General features: G+C 51.6%; 2 protein-coding genes and 1 long non-coding RNA gene across 3 annotated transcripts in view; 1 reads left to right on the top strand and 2 right to left on the bottom strand.

Moving 5' to 3' along the window:
• Positions 1-2,463: 2,463 nt before the first annotated feature.
• Positions 2,464-13,084, top strand: LOC138983937 (uncharacterized). Its single transcript, XR_011461307.1, has 3 exons — positions 2,464-2,633; positions 6,712-7,041; positions 12,954-13,084. It is a non-coding gene; the product is annotated as an uncharacterized lncRNA (long non-coding RNA).
• On the bottom strand, positions 7,440-13,490 carry SUPT4H1 (SPT4 homolog, DSIF elongation factor subunit). Its single transcript, XM_005900645.3, has 6 exons — positions 13,372-13,490; positions 12,998-13,114; positions 12,478-12,584; positions 9,486-9,541; positions 9,155-9,208; positions 7,440-8,720 (listed from the first exon to the last, which is right to left on the bottom strand). Exons 2-6 carry the CDS (start codon positions 13,064-13,066, stop codon positions 8,653-8,655), a joined length of 354 nt encoding a protein of 117 aa, XP_005900707.1. The 5' UTR covers positions 13,067-13,114; positions 13,372-13,490; the 3' UTR covers positions 7,440-8,652.
• Positions 13,491-14,590: 1,100 nt separating this feature from the next.
• Positions 14,591-17,768, bottom strand: part of RNF43 (ring finger protein 43) — a 66,668-nt gene continuing 63,490 nt past the window's right edge. The window contains exon 10 of the mRNA XM_005900646.3: positions 14,591-16,016. Within this exon, the coding sequence (XP_005900708.2) occupies positions 15,973-16,016 (44 nt within the window). The 3' untranslated portion in view covers positions 14,591-15,972. The remainder of the gene's footprint in view (positions 16,017-17,768) is intronic.

The following is a 17,768-nucleotide window of genomic DNA, read 5'->3' as shown; positions in this document are numbered from 1 at the left end:
GATCTGCACCTGCTCCAGTTTTAATTGCTACAAATAAACTCTGTGTGTGTGTGTGTGTGTGTGTGTGTGTCCCAAGAGTGGGGCTGGTCAGCTCATCCCTGCCTGGAACCCACTATGGTCTCTCATCAGGCTAATTGCCTACCCCCAACATCAGGACCACGAAAGTGAGGGTAACCCCAGGAAGTGGGAGACCAGGAGTCCGGTCCCTACCCTGGGGCTATTCACAGTGTGACTTTGGACCCATCCCTGAATCTGACCCCCAACCCCCAGCCTTTGTTTCTTCATCTATAAAATTGAAGAAGAGATTGACCCAAGGACCTGTGTGTACTCTAGGAAGTCCCCAAGAGCAAGGGGCCCCAAGGCCCTTGGAGGAAGAAACAGCAGGCCTGTGTCCCAGGACCTGCCCGTGGATTTCCCCACTGAGTTCACAGGCAGACCTCCCATAGCTCAGAGACGGCCGTGGCTGGGAAAGGAGCTCGAGCTGAATCCACCCCTCCTGGTGGCTGAGAACAGGGGCAGGGGGCTGGGGGTCTCCTCCGCCTATTTGTTCCCTCCTGCCTGCATCCTGCCCTCTGGGGCCGACCTCACATCCCAGGGGCAGCTGGAGAAGCAGAAGGTGAAGGGGTGGAAAGAGCAGAGAGCTTCGTGAGGACTGCTCTGTGAGCTGCTCTGGGCTGTTTCTTCATTCACCTCCACGGTGTGCACAGAGCTGAGGGGCGGGGGGTGGGGAAGGACAGCAGCCAAGAACTTTATAAAACCTCATTTGATCATCATGCTGACCCAGTGATGTAAATGAGAGTATCCTCATCTCAGAGATGAGGAACCGGAAACTTAGCGAGGTTAAGTTTCACCTTCCTGAAAATCAGCCAAGAACCAGCAACCCATTTCTGTTTCCCTAAGGAACTCCGTTCAAGTGTCCCCCAGGGGACCACACGGACTTCAGCGTGGACACTCAACAGGACAGTGAGAGGCAGCCTGCCTCCCTCCCCACCAGCCCAGTCAGAGAAGAGGGTTGGAAAAGAAGCAGGGAGAGGAACCCAGGGCAGACTTCCTGGGCCCCAGGCTCGGGAGTGGGGGGGACAGAGGGGTCTAAGTGGGTCCCCAAGTGGTCAACAGCGAGGGGCCACCCCAGCTTCTTCCCTCAGAACCCGTTAAAATTGTTGGGTGGGGGGTGGTGACCACCAGGGCTGGAAGCTGCTTCTGCAGTGGCCGCTGCGGCAGCTCACAGCCCTGGAGCCGTTAAAAAAGTGACTCAACCAGAAAGTGCGTTTGAAGCGACGCCCGCCAGGGCCCCAGAGCCAAACCTCAAAAAGACGAAGTGAGAGAGACGGGCCTGCGGGGGCTGGCCTGGGGGTGGAGGCCGCCTGGAGCAGCCTGGCCAAATAAGGGCAAATGCTCCCAGGCCGGCCAATGGGGCGCAGGCCGCTGTGTCCTGGGGTTGCGGCTGCAGGGAGGGGGAAGGGGTGCTGGGGAGAGTCCTGGGGCCAAACGGGGAGTGGGGACAGGGCCAGGGGCCCAGGCCCTCCAGGAGGGGTCCATGGGCCAGTGAGCCCGGGAGTGAAGTGGACGCCTTGTCCCCAAAGACCTTGGTACTGCAGTCGGCAGACCCACACCTGCAGACTGGGGCTCGAGGGGGCGAAAGGAAGAACTAGCTCTCACCCCTGCCCCAGTTTTGTGCCTGGGTCCCCATCTGCCGCGGAGGAACCGAAGAGGCGCCTTGAGGACAGCTGGGCTGAAAACCAACCCCCCGTACAGCCTTGCCTGGCCACGGACCTTGGGCAAACCATGTTCCCTGAAACTCAAGTTTTCCCATCTGTGAGAGGGAGATAATGCCCCACAGGATGGTACTGAGGAGCAAATGCGATCATGCAGGTGGCCAAGTTTTTGAACCGAGTAATTGTCATCCCTACAGAACAAATTATGACTGTGGAAGTTCTAGCCCGAGGGCCGCTTCTTCCTTTTATTCTGCCTCCCAGTGGCTGTGAAGATCCCTGGCCTGGGACACCACGTGGTCCCCAGTTCTGGCCTCTGGTAGGGGGAGGAGAAGTGCGGAGGCCGGGGCGGGCAGGTGGGGGGGTCTTTCCAGTCTGAGCTTAGGCCCCCCTGCTGCAGGGGCGGGGCGGGGCGGGGGGTCTTCCAGTCTGAGCTTAGGCCCCCCTGCTGCAGGGTGGAGGGGTCTTCCAGTCTGAGCTTTGGCCCCCTGCTGCAGACGCAGTAGGCGCTCTCCCAGGTTGTCAGCAGGTGAGTCAGTGCCCACCTGGACCCCTTCCAGCTCCTCACCGTCTGCCTGGCTCTAGGAGCTCCAGACCCCACTCCCTCCTCCTGCTCCCCCGGGGTGCAGGGCTGAGGAAGTGAGTCTACTCAGATGCCCAGAGAAAGTGCCTGCCCAGGGTGGGCGGAGGCAGCTGCTGGCTTCTCCCGGGCCTGTGATCAGGCCCCAGAGGGGGACCACAAGCCCAGGAGGAAGGCTGGGCCTCGGCGGCCAGCCTCAACCTCCCCGTGGACTTCTTCTCTCTCCCAAGCATAGATTTGCATTTTCCCCTCTGCCCTCTGCCACTCAAGCCCCCCAGGGACCAGGTGACAGTTAAACCCCCTCTTCCGGCTACTGGCCCAGAGCACCCACTTCCTTTCAGGTATTTTCCGGGCTCGGGGGAGGGGTTGAAAGGGCGGCAGCGGCTGGGTTTGGGGAAGAAGGGATAGGGCCTCCATTTTGGAGAGGAGCTGGGGTCTCCCCACCCTGGTGTCCAAAGCTGTTCCTTATCTCCCCCCGACCCAGTTCTCTCTGGAGCACAAGACTTAGTGCAGGGGATGGAGAGGAAGCAGTCAGGAAGCCGCACAAGGACTCGAAGCAGCCTTTTGGCTCCCTGACTTCTAACAGGCCTCCCTCTGCTATGGGATGGCCACCCAAGGAAAGCCAGGGCTTCAAGTCCTGTGTCCATGCTCCTGTAAGGCCTGCGCTCCACTCAGGGGTGGGCAGTGCTGAGACTAGGAATGCCCAGGTCTACAGGGGAGATGGTTTCTATCGTATGCTCAGAGGTTCTAGCATCGAGGTACCAGCAGCCCGGGGTAGCGTTTTCTCTGCACTCAGTTCCTGCTTCCTGAAATCTTAAAGCAAAGAAAAACAGCGGTATCTATAGGTGAAAGGTGCTGAATCGGGCAGTGGAGGACACACAAAGTCGCAGTGGCCCCTCTTGAGGGCAGGCTGAGCCCTGACTCCGGGGCTCGGTCTCTGTGTCCATACAGTGAGGCCTGTCGTGACTCTCCCAGCCCGCGCATTCTCTGCGTGACCTGCCTTCACTCTTTCCCCTGCCACAATGCCCTGGACCTCCACCTCCCAGTGGTGAAGGCCTCTGAGCCCCAAGGGCCATGTGCTGTCTTCCTCAGTCCAAGTCTTACTGGCTCACACAGTAGCAGTTTTTATCAGTGAGGCTATCTGTTCTCCTAGTTCAAACAAGACTGAATGTGAGTGAACTCCGGGAGCTGGTGATGGACAGGGAGGCCTGGTGTGCTGCGATTCATGGGGTCGCAAAGAGTCGGACATGACTGAGCGACTGAACTGAACTGAACTAAGGACTTCCCGAGTGATCCGGTGGTTAAGAATCCGCCTGCCAACGCAGGAGACATTGGTTCAATCCCTGGTCCAGGAGGATCCTACCTGCCCTGGAGCAACTAAGCCCAAGCACCACAAGTATTGAGCCCGTGCTGTAGAGCCCTTGCTCCACAAGAGAAGCCACCACAATGAGAAGCCTGTGCCCCCTACAGCCAAGAGGAGCCTCTGCTCACTGCAACTAGACAAAGCCTGCACACAGCAATGAAGATCCAGAGCAGCCAATAAATAAACAATTAAAAAAAAAACAAACTGAAGGGGCCAGCCACTCATGAGCAGCAAAAGTTACATCTGACAGGCTGACATGGATCCAAGAGGAGAAAACTAATTAGTCCCAGAGTCATTTCATCACATTATACAAAAATGGAGGTCTTATAACAAATGATCAAAGCCAAGTAGAGGTTAAATGACATTCACAATCTCAGATCCAAATAGAAAGGAAGTACATATGTTTAAAAAAATACAAAGTAGGTCATAAAAATTGAAAGAACAAAGAGATTAAGATAAAAAGCCATGGTACTTGAAGGAAAATGTTGCAGTTTTGATAAATTTGTGAATGATAGATACACTTGAAGATCTATTGCCCAAGAAGGTTAGAGTGATGACATTCTTACTTAGAACTTATCTAGAGGGGGATGACTTTACATGGAAGTCCCATGTACAGCCTTAGAAGTCACAGCTCTCAAATTGCTCTTACCTGAATGCTTACATTTGATTTTTAAGACTATCCTAAGATAAGAATTGCCGATTCATCTTTCAGTATTTTGATTATAACTTACAAACAGAAAAGTGAACAAATGGTGAGTGTGTAACTCGGGAAATTTCCAGAAAGAGAATCGACCTGTGTTACTAGCATCCAGATCCAAACACAGATGATAACCAGCGCCTCAGGGGCCCCTGTGCCCTCTTCCAACCCCGCCTTTCACAAGGAACCGCTGTCCTGTCACCTGAGACCAGGGTTTTGTCAACTGCGTTTTATAAAGAGGAAACTTACTTTTGGAGAAGTCAAGTGACTTAGAAAGGTCAGGGCTAGTGGGCGGTGGAGGCAGCAGGGCTGGGAGGCAGCGACATCGCCCCTGGTTCCAGTGGAGGGTGAAGCTGCCATAACCCTGCGCAGATGGAGGGTGGCAGCCAGCAGAAAAAAGGCAGGGGAGGCTGGAGAGGGTCTGGCAGAGGGCAGCAGATCCCTGAGAGCGGATGGACAGAACAGAGTTTTCGGCCAGGCGGGATCTGCAGGCCTGGACCAGTTTCCCAATGCTCCACACGGGGATCCTTCTGTAACCCCCAAGCATCTCCTCCCTGGGCCATCCTCCCCATACTTCCTCCCCGTCCCTGGCCAATTTTAGATTTGAAGACTAGAGAGGTAGGTAGGTTGCGGCGGCTCCATGTGCAGGGACATGTAACTTGCTGGTTCTGTGGAAAAATCACAAGGGGAGCAAAGCTGCTGCATTTGGGGAGAACCATGTCAGAACACAGCCCTAAACTGGGTGTAGGCAATGCATTTCCTGAGCTAAGGCTCCACCGCTTAATCGTGGCCCAGTCCCTTTACTTCTTAGAGCCTCTGTCTCCTCATCGTTCCCTCGGGACGTTAACCATGACACAGGGGGCTTTGTCGGGGATTAAATAAGATAATGGATGTGAAAGCCCTTTTGTCAACTTGTAAAATGCCATTTTTTTTGTTTTGGGGGGTGTTTTGGGAGGACTGGGTATTTTTTTTTTCTTGGCTGTTCTTGGTCTTCGTTGCCATGTGCAAGCTTTCTCTAGGAGTGGTGAGTAGGGGGCTACTCTGCATTGAGGCGCTCAGGCTTCTCACTGTGGTGGCGTCTCCCGTTGCACTGGCTCTAGGCGCCCGGCCTCAGCACGTGACTTAGAAGCGCGTGGTGCACGCGCTTAGTTGCCCCGAGGCCGGTGGGATTTTCTTGGACCAGGGATCAAACCCATGTGCCCTGCATTGGCAGGTGAATTCTTAAGCACTGCCCCAGCAGGGAAGTCCCTAAAAGGCTGTTTAAATGAAAGACTTTACTGATTCTAAATATGAACCAGAGTGCCAGACAGAGTGAGATGTTAAGCTGTTCTTAAACATTTTCTGACTCTTTTACACACACACACACACACACACACACACACACACACGAACCAGGTGTCATGGAAGGGACTTGAGGACCGAATGGCAGGTCACGGACAGGCTGGGAATATGAAGGTAACGACCAGGCCAGAGGAGTGAGGCCTCGGTGCCCAAACCTGAAGAGAATGGTTTGAATTTAGGCCCTCACCAGCCCATCCCACTACTCTTAGGGAAACTGCTCCCTCCAAGACCAGAGTCTTCTGACCCTTGTTCTATCAGCTACCTATCCCTGCTTTGGGCTGGAAGCTGCATGCACCGTCAGTCAACCCCTCCATTTTGGGGAGACCCACTCTTCGCTACCCTGTGAACTGTAGCACACCAGGCCCCTCTGTCTGTGGAATTCTCCAGGCAAGAATACTGGAGTGGGTAGCCATTCCCTTCTCCAGGGGATCTTCTCGACCCAGAAATCAAACGCAGGTCTCCTGCACTGCAGGCGGATTCTTTACCGTCTGAGCCCACAGGGAAGACTAAATCACCTGCAGTGCAGGAGACCCGGGTTCCATCCCTGGGTCAGGATTCCAGCTTTGTTAGGTTCCTGACAGGGGATGAGCCCCAGCGCCTTCTCGCCTGTCTGGGCTCCTGAGTGGGTTCCAGGACCAGAGAAAGCCAGAAGGTGGATTCAGAGGCAGCTCCCAGGAAGAGGCTGCCGGCACCCCAGTCTGTGAAATCCGGTCACCGTGATGGGCCGGCCCTCCCCCACAACCGCCAGCGCCTGTGTCTCTGGCTTCCTGCGGAGCTGACAGTTAGGGCCCCTCTGGTGTGGAGCTGAGGCAGCGTGAGTGCGGTTATTTGTGCACAGCTCCCCTTGCCCCACCCCCCCCCCCAACTGTTTCCATTCTCACAGAACAGCTACGTCCGGGTCAGACACGCAGGACGGCTGCCGGGGGATTTCCAAGGGACTTTCTGAGAACGCCAGTGAAAGTGGGGCGTTGGCTGCACGGCCCGGGCACTCTTGGTAAAACCCACTTCTTCCCTGCAGGACATGTCAGCTCCGGCCTGGTGGGGCTGCTTCCCAAGGCCCCTTTCAGACTGAAACTGAAGAACAGAAACCACTACCCCTGGAGCTTGGTCAGCTTGCTGGGCTGGGGAAGTCCTACAAAAACTCAGTTGGGATTGGAGTTAACGGAACACTCCCTGAGCTCGAAGGCATCAGAGAAAATGGTTCCAGATGGAAGAGGACCTGGGGGGGACGACGTGAGCAGCCGGGTCGCGCCCAGCTTCCTTCCCTGGGCCTGAGAGAGCACAAGGGATGCGGAGGGTCACTGGTGAGGCAGCGTCTCCCCGCCCTCCCACACACTCCAGGTCACAGGTAAGAGAGAGACACTGACTCACTAGCAACACCAGGTGGCTAAGAGACACAGCCCCAGTGCAGGCCCCTCGGCTCCTGAGTCAGAGCTCGGCCTCCGTGCCAGCCCTCACACAGTACTCCCCGCTACTTTGGTTGACTGTATACAGCTCAGATGGTCAAGAATCCGCCCGCAATGCAGACCTGGGTTCGATCCCTGGGTTGGGAAGATCCCCTGGAGAAGGGAAAGGCTACCCACTCCAGTATTCTTGTCCGGAGAATTCCATGGACAGAGGATCCTGGCAGGCTACAGTCCATGGGGTTGCCGAGTTGACATAACTGAGTGACTTTCACACATGTTGTGGATATATATTTAAGAATGGCTAATAAAAGAGTGAATGTTACCTTTTATAAAACTGAAGTTACAGAATTTTCACATCACTTTATTTTCATAATCACAAAAATCGTGAAGTAAATGAAATGTAATCACTTTCGTTCTGAACAGATGGGGAGCAAGAAACTTAGGGAAATAAAAATGAGGACCCTGGGACTTCCCGGGTGGTCGTGTGGCTACGACTTCATGCTCTCAATGCAGCGGGCCTGGGTTCAAACCCTGGTCAGGGAACTAGATCCCACATGTCACAATTAAGACCTGGAGAAGCCAAATAAATGACAACAGTAACAACAAAAATGGGGACACTAACAGGATTTATTACAGAAATTTAAATAGATGAGAATTTATGATAAATATTTAATTCTAAAACAAATAATTCACCTTGGCCAGTAGCATGACGTGACTCAAGAACCCCTACTAGGCCAGAGACAAAAGGAGAGGCCCACCTCCTGAGGAGGCCCGAACTAACCAGAGCAGGACCCAACAGTAACCTGAGGGTCTCCAATTAGGGGGACATTGGGAAGGTGGGCAGGGGGAGGTCACGGGTGCCACTGGTGCGCCTGAAGTATAGGAAGAAATGAACAAAGAAGAGAAAAAAGGTATTAAATGTGGTCAAGGGCAAATAATACTTGCACAAGTACTATTTGCCCTCAGGATTTTAAGGGATACCTGCTGTGCCAGGTCTAGAGGGCAGAAGGCGGCAACCACAGACACCAGGGCTACCAGGCTGATACGGTTGCCTAGACTCAGGACAGCAGACCTTCCGAGACCCAGGGAAGCACGTTCGAAAGGCTACAACCCTGGAGGCTCAGAGACGGATCGCGAAGAGCAGAAGGGCTCTGCTGCTCTGGGAAGATGCCTACTGGGCAGTGCGTTCTTACTGCGCCCAGCTAAGGGAAAGAGGGCAAGAAGGCTTCTGCTGTGGGCTTGAGAACATTTCTAGGGGTTCATGTTTATTGCCATCTGACCCAGAGTCCTGCCTATGAGCAAGGGTGCAGCCCTGGGCTGTAGGTAGGAAAACTAGCATCCTACTCCCCATGGAACTCAGTCTCTACCCACCCCCCACAGTAGTCCAAAGAGGGTAAAAATGGCCCAAGGACACATTGGGCTGATCTGTTGAGTCAGCCGAGTCTTAATATCGGAGGGTGGGATGTGTTTCAAGTTCTGCCCATTTAGCTCCATGACAGAAAACAAACGGCGGCAGAGATGAGGAGGCAAGATGCTGGCAGCCATGCGCCTTCCTAGGTCTTTATGGCCGTGTCTCTGGACTTGTAGGCCACGCCTCGACTCTTCAGCTCCCGTACGATTCCTGCAGTGGGAAGAGAAACAGCTCTGTGAGGGGAGAAGAGTCAGAAGACAAGGAGGGTCCCCTGGCTCCCACATGGTGAGGGGACGGAATGGTATGACCTAGGCAAACTGGAATTTCTGGACTGCTCATCAGAACTGCATGGCTGGAGTGTCACCCCCTTGATGACCCAGGCACATGCTTGTCAATGACTTAGTAAGAACAGGAAGACAACGGGAGACACACTGTAGCTGTCAAAAGCAAGGGTTCTGGAGCCAGAATGCCTGGGTGGAAATTCTGGCTCCTTACCAACTGGGGGATCTTGGACAAGTTATTTAACCTCTCTGAAGCTTTGGTTCCCTCAGAGAGTCATGAGCACTGGCATTAATTCACATGAGAAACTTCCATAAAGCCTGGCACAATAAATGAACAAGGGCTGTTACTATAATTATTATTACCTTGGGGCAGGCGACCAGTGACGGACACTGCATACACGCCTGGCTTAAAGTTACCTGAAAGAGAAGAAGAGACTGCGGTTAAGAGTCAGTTACGACAAAAGACCACACACAACCTTAAGCTAAAAATCAAAGAAATGCTGCAACTCTAAGAGAACAGCAGTTGCTTCTTTTGGCTACAAGCTTTAAATGACAGGGCACAGGACACTTTTCGTGGCTTTCCTCCGACCCCATCTTTCTCACTCTGGGGCCACTTACCCGTTGATTGAAGACTCCCCCAACCCAGCCCAGACAATACATCTAGGCCAGGATAAAGACAAAGGGAGACACTTACTGACTCGCTGCCACTTGGAGACCCAGCTGTCCTCTGGACTCATCATCGCGATGATTCTAGGAAAGGGAAAGAAACAGAGTCAGCCTGAGCCGCCTCCACTGGAGAAAGCGAGGCTGAGGGCACTGCCCAGCCCACCCCGGGCCCCATGCCCACCTTCACCTCGTTCCCAGCTAGCACAGCAGTTCTGGGAGAGGAAACCTCAGGAAAAGCCCAGAAATGAGCTTCTACCAGGAAGCAAGGAAGACTCTGCACAGTTCTAGTGCTGGGAAGGGACTGACTCAAGAGCTAGTACTGAGAGTGCTTGGGCTTAAGTCCCTGCCCCCAGTCACAGGTCAGTCATCACTCGCCCCGGGAAGGGACTGACTCAAGAGCTAGTACTGAGAGTGCTTGGGCTTAAATCCCTGGCCCCCAGTCACAGGTCAGTCATCACTCGCCCCCCTGAAAAGACTGATGCCCCAGGGGGTGGGACAGCTTTCGAGGTAGATGGCTGATTACAACCAGCACGACCACTGAAGGCTGGGGCCCAGGGCAAAGGGGAGGCTGAGTCTAAACAGTAGGTCCCCTTAGTAGAAACAAGTTAGATTTAATCAAGCTCTGCCTCTAATGAGCTGTCCAGCCTGACCTGCATATGAAGAGCTCCCTCAGAACTTAAGATGAAATTAAAAGGGTGAGCTAATACACGAAAGAGCCCTAGCACAGAGTAGATGCTAAATAAACATTAGCTCTCCTTACTATCCTAATCATTCCTCCCAGGGTAGCTGTAAACCCAGAGCACAGGCCACAGAAAGGGCCAGAAGCCTGCTACTGAGCATGACAGGTAAGCTTCAGGTGCTTTCAGAAGCTACAGAGGTCATTTCTGTCACCCCCCTCATTCAATCAGGTTATTTACTGACTGCCTCCTGGGACAGACCTGCACTGATGTTTGTTGACTGCCTCCTCAGTAGCCACTTCTCCTTCTCTTGCTAACAATCTTGGATTCTTACTTAGGAAGCCTCCCTCCCCATCCAAATCCTATATTTGCAGTCATATGCTTTGAGTGGAACTGACCTCATCTCTAGAGGTGGCAAGTAGGGTAAGGCCCACTCTGGCCTGGCAGACCAACCTGGGGTAGGCATGTACACAGGCTGTTCTCATGACCAAATGTGTATTTTCCTCTGTCCTTCTGTCCTTCAAAATCTATCCTTCCAGCCTCACAGTGCCTGTTAATCCAATCTGATGATTTAATCTAATCAGAATCCCCACCACTCTCCAAACATACCCTGCTTTACCGACTCCATTCCTTTGCCCAAGTCAATCCCTTTCTTTTTTATCACCTTGACCTCCTCAAAAATCCTATACTTCTTTTCTTTATTAAGAGCCTGATTCATATGCTTATCTCTTCCACTTCTGGCTGACTTTATCAAGCCCTCCTCTAATCTTCTTTAGCCTTGGATATACTTATTCTTCAAATCTTAATATGCACCAAAATACATAAATAACTCCTACAACTCAATAACAAAAGATCAAAAATGGGTAAAAAACTTGAAGAGACATTTTACCAAAGAAGATATATAAATGGCCAATAAAGATACGAAAAGATGCTCAACCTCACTAACCATTAAGGAAATGCAAATCAAAACCACAATAAGATAACCACATCACACCCAATAGGATTCCTATTACCAAAAACAAAACAAAAACAAAGCAACAAGTGAGGACAAAGATGTGGAGAAACTAGAACCCTTGTACTCTGCTGGTGGCAACGTAAAACTGCTGCTACAGAAAACAGTACGGCAGCGTCTCAAAATGTTCAACAGAATAACCCAGCAATTCTACTTCTGGACATATACCCCCAAAGAAGTGGAAGAAAGCAGGGACTCAAACAGGTATTTGTAAACCCATATTCATGGCAGCATTATTCCTAACAGCCAAAAGGCAGAAGCAATCCAAGTGTCCATCCATAGATGCACAGATAATTAAAATTTGGTATATACCTAAAAAGGGATAGCATTACACTTAAAAAGGAAATCCTGACACATGCTAGAACATGGATAAACCTTGAAGACATCATGCTACGTGAAATAAGCGAATCACAAAAAGACACATGTTGTATGATTCCACTTATATGAGGTACCTAGAGTAATCAAATTCACAGGAAAGTTAAATGGTGATTGCCAGGGGCTGGGAGGAGAAGAAATGAGATGTGCTAACAAACAAACAAAAGAACTGGAGTATCTGAGCGTGTACCTGCATGTCTATACATGTACAAAGTAAAGGTTCCATGAAACATCTTTTCTGCCCAATCCTTTACTCTCCCTTAAAGGAAAACAAAGAAGAATGAAGTGGGCCCACCTTGAAGTAGTTTTAGCAAGCACGGGTTTGGGCCCAGTTCATGTATAAACCCTTCATTGGCCTAGAGACCAAAAGAAACTTAACAGGCCCTCATTAACCCCAAAGAATACTGCCTCCTGGCTCCTCCCTTAGGGAAGGAAAACTGAGACCCATCCAACTTAGGTTTCTCTCATTCCCCTGCCCCCACTGGATAATCTCACTAAGTGAAAACTTTTTCTCATAGGTCCTCTTAGACATATCTAAAAGTATCAGCTTTGGGGCCAAAATTTACCCTTCATTTTCAAAAAAGATCCTCCTGCATTTAATAAACATGTATTAAGGCCCTATGCCAGGTTGACAGTGCACGAGACAAATACAATTCCTACCAGAAATTCCCTAATAGTCTAGTGAAGAACTGTCCAGTGGAAATATAATGAAAGCCACACAATTCGTTTTTAAAGTTTCTATAGCCATGTTAAAGGAGTAACGACAAAAACTAAATTAACTTCAGTAATATAGTTCCTTTAAACCAGTATGTTCAAAATGTACTGGACAGCACAGCACTAGTATGTCTCAAAATAACTGAGACCAACTCATATTAAGAGTCTCAACAGTCTGTCCAAATTTACTTTGTGGGGTGGGGGTAATATAAAGAATGAATGTAGCAATCCAAAGGGCTTACCCATCAAAAGAAGAGCTGGTGCAGTCATAAACCATCTCTCGGTTACCCTTCATCTGAAGGTATGCATCACAATTGTCACAGCCATCATATTCAAACTGGTCTATAGTCTTGGGAGAGGAAAAAAAAAAAAAGAAAGCTGAGCCAAAAGAAAAAACACTTTTCCATACTTCTGCCTGCTGAAGCACAAAGCTCCCTATGTTGGCCGTCTCATCATGCCCCCCACCCACCATTCCTACAGCCCCTTGCCTAAGTTCCACTCTCACACCCCTTTTCTTGTTATAGTTACGCCTCTGCTGAAAGCTGAAGTTGCAAAGGCATGTGAGAGGCCCCTGCCCACGGCTGCACAACCTAGCAGTGTCCCTGCTGAAGTAAACGATGGCCTCCTGCTCCTTCCCACACTCTGCCACCCTCCGGGCCCTGGATCCGACTTTCTTTTTCACTGTTCCCTCACATCTGTTCCGCCCTCTTTCCCCCAGATTGGTCTCCCGTCAGCCAGTACAACCAGGTCCCCGACAGACACCTTGACCAGCGAACACAGCAGACACGCCCGCAGATGCCGCAGATCCTTCGGCACCGTCTCCAGAGCCATCCTCTCGCAACGAAGATCAACGAAGGAATGAGCCACAATCACCTCTCCCTGCGGATAAATAGTAAAAATTACCCAGAATACCTGCACATCCTCTGCCTCAGACTTCCCCTTCCGGCGCGGCGGCCCCGCCCCGTCCCCCGCCTTTGATATGGTTTCTCCCGCCAGGAGGCGGGGCCGGCCGAGAGGCACCTGGGCCGGCGCGGGGGCGAGAGTGAGCAGCCATCGAGCGTGTGGGCGGGGCCCGAGGGGCGGGGCGGCACGGTTGGCGCCTGCGCGGGAGCACGCCGCGGGCCGGAAGGTCTGACCTGGACCGCTGGTCCCCTGGAGCGTCCCGGATGACAGCTGAGGTGTTTTTTTTGTCTTCCTGTCTTAAGAGTGGAGGGCCAGAGAGTCCACTGTCTCCCTCTGGATTATCTCAGCGGAGATGAGAAGTTCAGGGACCGCCCCCCTCCTTCCTAGCAGCGAGAGCGTGATTGGGTTTCCTAAAGGCCAGAGCGTGATTGGGTTTCCTACCTGCGAGTGATCGAGTTTCCTAACAGCAAGTGATCGGGTTTCCCTTTGCGTCCACAGGAATGCTGTTTTGTGAGCCGACTTCCAAAAAAAAAAATGCGTATTTATTTCTAAGAACTCTTTATGTAAGTTTCCTCGTTCCAACTGATAATTTACGCTTTGTGCAGCTTTTAGCGTTTAGATCCAGTTCCTCTACTTCAGATCGTGTTGTTTCCTATAGGATGCACAAATGCCTTGCTGTCTGGTTCAAAACTGGCACCAGACAACCCCCACCTCTACCAAACCTTTCCCGATGAAGCAGGAAGGGAAAACGCTTTTTGTGAGAAGAGGATAAGCCCCTGCAGGCTCTATGGAAATCTCCATACCCACGTAGCACCAGCTCCCTTGAGCTTCACGGTAGTCCCACGAGTAGGCAGAGGACGTTCATCTGTGTTTATCTAGACTGGAACTGTGGGGTATAGATGGTTTCAGGCCCCGCTGCTCTATCTTCCCAACCAGGCCTCCTGAATGGAAACGGAGCTTCTTCAAGGCCGGTCTGTGCCTGGGGCCCGTCCCGTGTTGTGTTCAGATGGGCGCTGGGACTGGGGTTAGGATGTTCTTTATCACTGCATACTCTCTACTTTGAAACACACTTCACCCTGTTTGTCCCAGGGGAGCTCTCCAACAACTCTGTGAAGTGGGCGCATTTCATGAGTGGAAAAGTGAGGCAACAGTGTTTTGCAGGGTCACAAAGAAAGTCCCTGAAGCATTATAGAGTGTGAAGTAAACATACAGTAATAGTACAAATGGCACACTGAACCACAAGGAGAATCCAGTCACACTTTCTCTCTCCCTGATCTCACTGAACAATGCTTTTAGGGGCTTACCAGCCAGTTCTTGTTGCCGAGACCACCATGCTACTCTGTCCTTTCATAAATCAGAGCCTAGCCTCTGGTATCAGGAATATTTTTGCCCACGTAGATGAAGTTGTTACCCCGAGTGACAGTCATGACAGAAGAAAACCATGAGACCAGATCAAGTTTATGGATAAATATATTAGCAAATAAATACATTTCTCATCATAGTGCCTGATTCAAGCGTCTTTCTGCCTGTTCAGATATAAATACCCACGTGGGTTGCCTAGGTGCTAGTTCCCCACTGACTCTGAGGGAAGAGGATCTCCAGGTGGGTGCTGTGCCCACTCTGTTCCCACATTCACATTCCAAATGGGATAACGCCTGAGGGGGGCAGCGGTGGTCCAGCTGCTCTAGGGCGAACGTCGCCCCGAGGAGGCCCCTCAGCTCTTGCCCACTTGGGACCAGCTGCCCCAGGCCAGACTTCCTTTTCTGACCCTACTCCGCCAGACTTCCTTCTCTGACCCTACTCCGCACTGTGTATCTGACCTGCGTGGCTTATACTGGGAAGCTGGGCCTCTGGGCCATCTAATCTCAAGGGCCCCAGACTGCTTCTCCCGTGTTCTCCCCCGTTCCCTCTCCCTGCTCTGAGAGGAAGCACCCAGAGGAAGATTCCTTGTTCAGCTGGAATTCAGCCTTTTCTACCTTCATCTCCTCCTCCCTCTTCCTAAATAAAGTCCCGCAGAAATCCTCATCTTCCATGTCCTTTGGGATTTTCAGCTAAGCGATCTCCAAGGAAGAGTGAGCCCCTTCCCACTACCCCCACCACGCTCCCCCAGAGGGACTGGAGCTGCTGGAACAACAAGGGAGCCTGAAGATCAGAGGCTTCAACCCAGGTTCTTCAAGGTGCTGCACCACCTCAGGGACTGCACACCCTGGCTTCTCCTCTGACTGAATATAGAGAAGCTGACAAATGTGGACAAGGAGGGAAAACTCCTTGTGCACCAGGGCAGGCCCTGCCTGGTGAAGCTGCAAAGCCCATCATCTCTTTGCAAAGAAGGAAAACGATAAGAACCAGGGTTGCCATTGATGCAGCAGCCTTACGAAGGGAAGCCAAAGCTGGTGTGCAAGACTGTCTTCAGGAAGGAGGTGAGCAGGGTTCATTCATTTGGCTGAACCCATTTGCTGGTATGAACATGAGGCCTGGGATGAAGGAGAAGTGCTCAGGCTGGGGAAGGAGCACCACCTTTATCACACCTGTCTACCCATGCCTAGCTTCCTGCTCTCAGAAAAGCGCAGCCTGCAAGGGAGCCCACCTACACCAGTGGGAGCTGGTTGCCTGGCTGGACACAGGTGGTTCTGCCGACAAGGTCTGGAGCTGGGAGCAGGAGAGGACACCTGCCACCCACCATCACCACCCTCTGCCACTGGCTCCAGGAATATGGCCCAGAAAAGGGGGGTTGTTTTCTGAAGTCCTTTCTTTTCTGAGGAGCAGGACTCTGTGCCAGGTAGGGCCCCGAGTCATCCGGCGAGCTCTCTTGGTTGGAGCCAGGACTGAACATCTCACACGGCCTGTTCACACAGCTCCTCCAGCTCCTCTTCTGTGCCTGCGTTTAGAGAGAGGGGAGAAGACAGGTCACTGAGGGTCAGGCCAGCCTCTTGCTTGTTCTACCTGTAAGAGAGAGGCAAGAGCAGGGAATGGGTCCAGAAGGGGTGATTAGATTGAAAACTGAGAGCGACTCCCATTGGGACACAGGGGAGAGAAAAACAAATCCAGAGTAAGATACATATATAGCAACCAGTGTGTTACCAACACTTACTATTCATTCATTCACCCAATGAATATTTATTAAGCACTAGTGGATCTGGCCTGCAACCTTGTGCCAAATAGAAGACAAAAAGACTAAGCAGGGCCCTGGCAACCTTGTAGGAGAGCTGTGCGTTTAGTAATTATGCCCGTGGGGCCAGACTGGGCTTATAAGAGATGAATCAAGGAAGGAGAGAGACCATGTCTTAAGTGGAGCGTCAGGAAGGGCTTCCTGAAAGTGGAGATACACGAGCTGGTCCTGCAGGAGTAGGGAAGAATTCCATCTATGGGAACAGGAAGGCAGCAGAATATTCTGGGCTGTAGAAACTGCAGGAAGTGTTTACCTAGTTTGGCTAAAGCTTGGAGCAGGGGAAGGAAAGGCGAAGAGTGGAAAATAAGGTTGGGAAGGCAGATGGGGGCTAGCTGGTACTAGAGCCTTGAAGGTCAAACCAGGTTGGATTTTTCTTTACCCTGAGCAAAACAGAACACTTGAAGATTTCTGGACAGTGTATTTGAGGAGGATGCTGGCCACAGAAGGGAGGGGAGGTGATCAGGGTCACTGTGCTGCATGGCTCGACAGGACAGGACACTGATGCTCTGTGGCTGTTCTCCATGGCCCTGTGAGAGGGAAGGAAGGACCCAGGAGGCTCCCACCTTGATCTTTAGGCTGCACCTAAGACATGGGCAGGGATCAGCAGTACTGGAAAAGAATATGGTAAAGCTGGCAGAGATACGGTTAACAGACCCTGGGGGTGGACTGGATCTCAAAGGCAGGGGAAAGAGAGGCACTGAAACCAGTTATGAGTTTAGGAGAGAGAGGAGCTGGTGGGTCTGGCAGTGGCAGCAGCGAAAGTATACACGTGACAGGATCCACATTGGCGCCATCAAACACAGGGTCAAAGTCTACGTCACGTGGCCCTATGGGGACAACCCTTTTCTATATGATAACGGTTTGCATGCCCATCTCTCCAGAGACCTGGGTCTCCTGGTTGACAAGTTCCATGTCCCGAGAGTCTGGGACCTAGCACATAGCATGCGTATAATGCAAAAAGAAAAATGGGAGGAAGAAATGAATGAATGGATGACAGCAGCTCCCAGGTCCTGCCTGTGGAATTCCTAGACCCTGAAATCTTACAGTTCAGGACTTTCGGGGCCCCTTTAGGGGCGGAGGCATCCTCCTAGCAATGGCAAAGAATACTGTCATCCACACAATAGGAAAAGATGGAGAAGAACTGGAGTTGGGGGACCGGGAAGAGGAAGGGGAGGATTTGAGCAAATAAACACCAAGTTAAAATTGAGGATCTACATTCTCACCACTGGCTGCAATACAGTAACAGGGATGCATGGAGTCCCCAAGAGAATAATGTTGGTCTTATCAACAAAGGTACACAGAAGGGAAGCCCTAGTTCCTTTAGTTCCTTTAACCCAGGGGAAAGGAAAAAATCACAGGGCTGCTGGAAACCACCTGTGATCTCTCTCCACTTTTCCCCTATCATTCACATAACTCTTCTCATATAGCCCAGAAATATGTGTGTGTGTGTGTGTGTGTGTT

Source organism: Bos mutus, chromosome 19 (genome assembly GCF_027580195.1).
Source record: "Bos mutus isolate GX-2022 chromosome 19, NWIPB_WYAK_1.1, whole genome shotgun sequence".
Classification (NCBI taxonomy): domain Eukaryota; kingdom Metazoa; phylum Chordata; class Mammalia; order Artiodactyla; family Bovidae; genus Bos; species Bos mutus.
The sequence above is the reverse complement of the archived record's forward strand: the minus strand, read 5'-3'. Positions and strand labels throughout refer to the sequence as shown.